Below are 8,153 nucleotides of genomic sequence, written 5' to 3'. Positions count from 1 at the left end.
TTCGATGAAATGAAGAGGGATTTTGGCTCCAAAGGGGTATTTATAGTTGGGTGTGAGGAGAAGACGCGAAGGAAATTTGATCGGTAACGGTTTTTTGGTCATTTAATAAACAGCATGGCCGTTTTGGTCCGAATAATGCAATTAGAGGAGTTGATAATTCTACGCGCGTGTGGAAAGCCGTACACATCCACGTGCGGGAGCATGTGTCCCAATGTAACACGTGTGGGATGTATAAGCCTCACTATTTTCATATACAATTTTCATGTATATAAAAATCAACCCTTTTAAAAACATGAATCAAGATACGATTATAAAATATATTCATGCTGCGCTCGCTCATATGGCCCAGACAAGCAAGCCACAGACGTGCCGACGTGGACTACGCTACAAACGTTGCAACTCCACTCAATACAGTATTCTTGATCAACTTGTAAAGATTGATATTCCATTGTGATTTTATCAGTACAAGAGCTCATTTAGAAACTTTAAAGACCTAATCAAAACCAGCGAATTTTCACCCAAGCACATCTAGTGCCCCAAGAGAGATAAGATTATTCATGAGGTCATCCATCCCATGAAACATCCTAATGCGCACCAAACTGATACTAATCACTTTTTTATATTAGCTTGTTAGTACACCCACCGTCAGTTCACACTTCACTGTTAGCCACCCCCACTAGGAAATCGATACCAAGACCTCAGTGTTGAAATTATACTAATCATAGGCAATGTCATTACCCATAAAAACCTGTTAACCATCGTTATTGTTATAATTAATGAACCAATCGCTACGAGAAGTCACGTAGTATGAGGCTCTTAAATCTAAAATTCAGTCATTACTGAGGTAACCAGATTTGGATATGGTCAAGACATCACCACCATCCACTTCTTCACTATATTGTGATATATTGGCTTGTTTCATCACATTATCAAACTTTTTTCCCCTGTAACCTTAGAATTCTGATAATCCTTGTTTATGTGTTTTGTCATCCCATAATTCCAACACTTAATCTTACCATTCCCTTTCAATTTAGACCGCAATCAAGAATTGTCCTTCTCACAATTAGAAATTTTTCCCATGGCAATCAACACATGTGGAAGTACAATCGCTACCGTATTTCTTTGTTAGTTGCTTCTTATGAAGGATCGAGATGACAATTTCAACATCGATAATATCCCTATCATAGATCAGCGTGTCTACCAAATTCTTAAAGACGATAGAAGCAAATTCAAGAGAATCAATACTTGATTATCCTCTTCGATCTTTACCTACACATTCGTTAGTTTACAAAGCAATTTACTGAAAGCGCTCATGTGTTCGTTGATATCAAAATCCTCTGTCATCTTAAGATTATAGAATTGTTTCTTAAAATATAAATGATTGTCCATGAATTTATTCATGCATAAATTGTCAAGTTTTGTCCATACCTCTACGACAACCTTTTGATCAAGGATATTATAGAGAACATTGTCCGCTAGACACAATTAAATTGAGGTTATAGTCCTCTCATCGAGTTCAAACCACTCTTGATGATTCATATATGCAAGACGCTTCACGTTGCCAAGGAGAACATACTGCAATTCTCGTTGAACTAAAAGGCTTCTCATCTTCATCTTCTATAGTTCAAAAATATTTTTATAGATGAACTGATCCGCTTCGTACTTTACATTAAATCATTTCATCAACGTGTTTCGAATTAGAACTCGAAACTCCAATGTTAACTCTGATAACACTTGTTAGGGATCGCACAGAAGCAAACCAAAATTCAAACTAACAAAATAAAATCAGACGAAAGCAAAACATATAGAGAACACATAAGTTTTACATGGTAAAAACCCTCGTGAGAAAAAAATCACGACATAAAATGACAAGTAATTTATTATGAAAGCAATATTACAAGAGACGGATAGATTTACTGATCCGAACAACCCCAAAAACTTCATTGAAAACCATAGTAATGATCTTAAACCCTTAAAAACGTCTTAGAGAACTCTAACTTTACCCTAATTTCGATTACACTTGATATATATAATACCATAACTAAAATAGGAAACAAATCGCACACTTACACAATTTTGTATGCGCTTTTGATTAGACCTTCAGTGGCATCGACAGCCATCAAAGATTAGTCAATGACATCTAAGCTACCTTTAATGCCATTGAGTAATAACTTTAAAATTGTCTAGCAATCAACTAGAATTTTTTCAGATTTAAGATATCAACAATAGAGAAGAGACTCACTGAAAGGACTGAAGAAGATAAACTGCAGCATGTGTGCTAGGCATCACACTTACTGAAAAATCAGGCCATCAAACTGGGGGGGCCCCCCATTAACATGCCCCGGCCAGAAATTAGGGTAATCTTCCCATTAGGTGTGCCACATGTACACCTTGAATATGGATCATTGGTGATTTTTTTTTTCTAACCATTCATTTCTCTCATACACAAGTGGGCCACCTGATAGTGGATCAACACTACTTTCGCGCTAGGGCATGTTTTTGGCGGGCCCCACCTCACATTCCCGGGACTCACGATGGGCTCCTCTTTTTCCTGCCCTGGAATCTCTGCACAATTCACTCTATTTGATCTTGTTGGGGCATAGGATTCCTGCCTTTTGGTGTCCATTTGAATGCGGCCAATTAAAGGGAGCGGCCATCACATTGTGATTTTTAATCTATGGCCCATATGTTACAAGACCTATAGGATATCATCCATGCATCGCTGTGTAGCCTGCTAAGCTGACCAGCGGCATTTTATTTTATTTTATTTTATTTTATTTTTGTTCTCTCTCTCTCTCTCTTGAATCCTACTCCATGCATGATAGTCTCGCCGTTGGTGCAAGCACCAATCTGTTCATTGAGTGGGCCATACTGCGACATGCTGTCACAACAAAAACCAGGTCAGTCTGGTCATCAGTTCATAACATGGGCCACAAGTTGAATATAATCTTTTCAGTTCCCTGTAACTGTCTATTTTCTCTGTACGCATGGCCCACCTGAAGATTGATCAGATCTCACACAGACGTACCACATTGTTGGTAGTCTGTGTTCTCTTATTGCAGAAATAATGAAATGGCTAGACTTTGTCTGATTGGCCTGCTTCAGATGATTCTCAAAAACAAGAGGGGGGAAGGAGGAGAGAGACGGTTAGGAACGTGAGTTGCTTCTGAATTGTGGTCCATCTATGGCAGGGGCTCTAGATGGACAACCCCGATCGCCCAATGCTAGAGGTGATGACTTGGCTCAAATGCTCAGTAATTAGCTCTTCCCTTCTGCTATAAATTTCGCAAGAGGAATACTACGGGCATGTTTGGGTGCCACTTAAATATGATTTTATCTCATTTTATTTAATCATAATTATGTATTAGAGATCAAGAATTCATGATCGTAGGTTATCAAGACTATCGTTAATCCTTACCAAAATAATCAAAAGAAGTGATGAATTCATGAATTACAATCATGAATTCATGATCTCTGATACATAATTATGATTAGCTAAAATGAGTTCTTCTCATTTTTAACTGGCACCTAAACGGGCCCTAAGCTGATTTACTCGCCTAGGAAAATCTCACCCAGTCATGTCATGATCGGTCCGATGCCCACCTGAGGCCCATTTCTAACATTCCCATTTCCCCAAACCGCAAGCCTGGACACCTGATCAATCATCGTGCAGCTATGCGAGATTCTCATAGTCATGTGAATCAGCTTAGCATTCCTCTTAGCACAAAGAACAGTACTAGTTTGTATGGAAGATTTTCTTTCAATTGAGTAAAAGACGTCCAGCAGTAATAGATAGTATACAAAACAGTGAATTCCATCTGATAATTACATGGTTTTCCACCCAAATCTTCAAGCAATCAGTACAGCAATCCAAGTTTACACTAGTTTCAAAATCGTCCTTCTGCAGCCTTCTTTTCCTATTTTCAAGATTTCTGATGCCGATATTGCAGTTTCGGAATTACAGAGTTCAGAAGTGCCTTGGGAGATTGTGTTTGGTGGAATGCTTCTCCGCCTAGATAAAATTTCATTCATTCAAGTTTGAACTGAAACAAATGAGTAATCATTTTAGGTCCAGAAAACCGAAAAAGAACTGATAAATCTGCCCGCTCGGGTTCATCTTCGCCACTGTCCCAAATGCTCGGTAACTTCAAGATGAATTCGCCACCATGCCTATGTATTGGAACAAAATGTCGAATAGTAGGTAGTTCCAAAACACTACCTTAGACATTGCTCTTTTCAATCCAGCTAAGCCCAGGTATTTTCCTCAATCCTCCTTCTAACATCTTATCTCTCAAAATCCTTACATCATTCCACCTCCCATCCACAGCATACATGTTAGAGAGCATGACTCTGTAAGCGGCTTTTTCTGGTTTGATCTTGAAAAGCTGATGAGCTACGATTTCACCCATCTTGGAGTTGCCATGAATGCTGCAACCTGATAGCAATGCACCCAAAACGCCTGAATCTGGCGATATGGGCATGTGCCTGATAAGATTGTAAGCATCTTCCAGCTCTCCTGCCGTCCCAAGAAGCTTCACCATATATACATAGTGCTCATTTCCTGGTGTAATACCAAACTCACATTCCATTCTTCTGAAAAATTCCTTCCCATTCCTGACAAGCCCACCATGGCAGCAAGCAGAGAGAAGAGCTGAAAACGTTGATTGGTCGGGCTTAAACCCCTTCTGCAACATCTCCTCAAAAACTTCAATAGCCTGTCGCCCAAACCCATGTGCCCCAAGACCTGTAATGACTGAATTATAAGAAACGACATTCCTTTTTGGTGCCATTTTAAAAACCTGCAAGCCCAAATCAGGAAAGCCGCACTTCGCATACATGTCTATGAGAGCAGATGAAACCATGACATCAAACTCAAATCCACGACGGAAAACATGAGCATGGACCTCCTTACCAGGCCCCACCATCACCAACCAGGCACAAGCAGATAGCAAACTAGCAATTAAGATAGGATCCGCTCTTTGACCAGTAATATTCATCTCTGTGAACAAGACCATGGCTTCTACGCACTTCCCCGAATTTGAAAACCCAGTTATCAGAGCAGACCATGAAACCAAATCACGATTTGCTAATCTATTGAAAACTCTATAAGCCGAATTCAAGCAATCACACCTTGCATACATACTTACAAGTGCACTCCCCACATGTGCATTCGAATCGAACCCAGTTTTCAAACAGAGGCCATGGATTCCTTGACCTATTTCAACCAAGCATGGATTATAAAAACACGAAATCAATCCAACCAATGTATACCCGTCTGGCATCTTACCCAAATTCCGCATTCTACTCAACAATCTAAGGCCTTGGTGCCAAAACCCATTGTGCCCATACCCCGACACCATTGAATTCCACAAGACTAAATCGGGTTCAAGCATCCCTTCAAAAACCGAACAAGCATCATCAACGAGCCCAAGTTTCGAATACGCACTCACAAGGGCACTGCCAATAACAGAATCAGATTCTAAACCAGACACGATTGTGCATCCATGGACCATTTTCATGCCTGCCCGATCAGATTGATCTGATGACGCACGCAAGATACATGCAAAGGTGAAGTTATCAGGCTTTGTTTCGGAACTCCGCATGTGAGTAAAGAGAGTGAATGAGCGGACGAATTCATGGGCCCAGGCATAAGCTCTTATCATGGAATTCCATAGATAAACTGTTCTGTGGGGAGTTTTATCGAACAGACGGCGAGCAGAGAGGAGATTGTTGTTGATGGCATAAAAGCGCAGGATTTTTGTTACGAAAAAAGGGTCATTGGAGAGGTTGGATTTAACAATGATGGAATGTAATTGTTTGGTTTTGAGAAGGGTCTGATGAGACTGCGAAAGTTCGGAGAGAAGGGATGGAAATAAGGCGACGCCCATCAAAATGTTTTGGAATTGAGTTCGAGAGGGAAACAGGAATTCCCAATCTGTCCTTTTATGAGACAAAAAGTACGAATGTGTCCCTGATTCTACAGAAATTGGCCCAAAAGCTCTCGAAATTTGGGTGCTGAACTGGGAGAAATCAAATGAAATGAGGGTGGTTTGGTCATTTTGAAGGGTTCGTTTCGTTCGTTGTTCGTTCGGGAAAAGAAAAGCCACCGCCTGTACGTGGTGCTCTGCGAGTGTATAATGGATCGTACTCTCGCGTAATGTTGGCAGGCTTGTACATCAATCCAGGCCATACAAATTTTGGGCACGACTGTGGATGCGAACAAAGGCCAAAAATCACATGGGTAGAAAAATCATGTCTGATGGATGGCCATCTCTAGCCACGGCCCATATTCATTGGGTAAAATTCTTTTGATTGGATTGTTAGGATTACTCAATCAGTGTGATTTTCAGGTTTTTTTCATCCAAGGTGGGCCCTTATTTTGGATGGTCTGGATTGACAAGTATGGCTTGTGTACCATGGTCACGTGCCTCAACATAATTACTGGGTTTGGTAGCCACAACAGAAAAGGCAGTGATAGTTAGTCAAGTACATGCATGGGAAATAATCACATGCATTATGTGAACCGAGCTATGTGGGGCCCACCATGAACGTGAATGTCATCTGACCCATCAATTAGATGTGTCCCCCAGTGTTATGGCAAGATCCATAATCCAGCCTAAACCGTAACTTAGGTGTGCTATGGGAACAATGGTGGACATAGGGAGTAGATCCCTACCATAGGAACTTCCAGATGGAATATGGGGCCCACCACGCAGTCAGTATGCCATCCAACCCAATCATTAGATGGGCCCCACCAGGATTAAAAGGACGTCAAAACTCATAAGCATTCCAAATTTTAGGTGGGGCACAGCGAGTGAATACATAGACTGTAGGCGTGATTGTACTTTGCTCCCTGCGGTGTCCCACTAAGTTCTTGATAGGGATGATTCTTGGGATGTATGGCTAGAACAAGGAGTCTAACCCGATGCACGGTTTGGATTCTTCATACACATCATGGGTGGGCCCGACACATCTTAAAAGCACGTGATCATTCCCATAAGATTGCTTCTGAAACTATTTGGAATTCTTTCCAACCTATCAATGTCTTGCAGAAAACATTTCCAAGGAATTATATGATCCCTGTCCCAAGGAAATGTATATTATTCTCAGGTCCTGAGTTTGTAGAAAGGGGGCCCATGGCTTAATGATCAAGACCATTCAACCAGAGGGCTCACTGCAGAGGGACAACAGAGCCCCCAAAAATTCATACAGGACCATCCTGACCCTTCAATCTTCAAATAGACGGTTAAGTAAAACATGCAGCAACAGTCCTCACTAGAGGGGAAATAAAAAAGTCTTCCTACAAGGGATCTATTTTTGGGCCTGTCCCATCCATAATCGGGACCATCAGATCTTAGTCCAAATCACCAAAACTTGTGGTTTCAAGTACATTTAGGGCCATTTGTATGGTGTATAATTTCCAATTGGACATTTGGTCCACCCTCAGTGGACCCCATGAGATCAGTGGTTGATATAAACTTGAACTAGTTTTGTCAGTGACTAGCCTGCCATCAACCAGCCAACTAAAATCTTATGATCCAGAAATTGCTGCAAATAACAAGAAATCTACATGTGAGACATCCAAACAAGTCCTTGAGCACTTCAATCAAAGAAAACTCTGTTAGGCCTGTTTGGTAGGCACCTAAAAATGACTTCACCTCATTTTAGTTCATCATAATTATGTATTAGAGATCATGTCCTTCTGAAAATAACCTTCATAACCAACAATCACGATCTCTAACGCATAATTACTGTTAGTGTTAAGGTCCCTCAAAATACATTGATACACCATCTTCTAACAACTCCAGCATTTAGAGCAATTAGTTGTCTAACATGACATCAGAGCAGATATCAAAGTGTTTAAACCCTAAGAGATGCGAATATGCCTCCTTAATATATTCTCCCACATGTTGTGGAGAGTGTTAAAGTCCCTCAGCATGCATTGATTCCTCTAACATGTATGGTATAGATGTGGAGTATGTTGTGGGGGAGTGTTAAAGTCTCTGATATGCATTGATTACACCATCTTCTAACAGCTCGAGCTCTTAGATCAAGTGGTGATTAGACAATTACAGTAAACTATAATGAGGTGCTCTCAGTTTAAGGTGTCTACCAAACAGGCAACTTCCACATCCTACTTGAATTTCAGAACA

The 8,153-nt window shown here is 40.7% G+C and overlaps 1 protein-coding gene across 1 annotated transcript; it reads right to left on the bottom strand.

The window, feature by feature from the left end:
• Positions 1 to 3,778: 3,778 nt before the first annotated feature.
• On the bottom strand, positions 3,779 to 6,078 carry LOC131235305 (putative pentatricopeptide repeat-containing protein At1g64310). The gene has a single exon (XM_058232447.1). It carries the CDS (start codon positions 5,886 to 5,888, stop codon positions 4,221 to 4,223), a length of 1,668 nt encoding a protein of 555 aa, XP_058088430.1. The 5' UTR covers positions 5,889 to 6,078; the 3' UTR covers positions 3,779 to 4,220.
• Between the last annotated feature and the right edge of the window lie 2,075 nt (positions 6,079 to 8,153).

This window comes from Magnolia sinica, chromosome 19 (assembly GCF_029962835.1).
Source record: "Magnolia sinica isolate HGM2019 chromosome 19, MsV1, whole genome shotgun sequence".
Taxonomy (NCBI): Eukaryota; Viridiplantae; Streptophyta; class Magnoliopsida; order Magnoliales; family Magnoliaceae; genus Magnolia; species Magnolia sinica.
The sequence above is the reverse complement of the archived record's forward strand: the minus strand, read 5'-3'. Positions and strand labels throughout refer to the sequence as shown.

What these genes read in the sequence shown, in the direction of transcription:
- LOC131235305 (XM_058232447.1), bottom strand. Translation starts at nt 5,888, where the DNA reads ATGGGCGTCGCCTTATTTCCATCCCTTCTCTCCGAACTTTCGCAGTCT.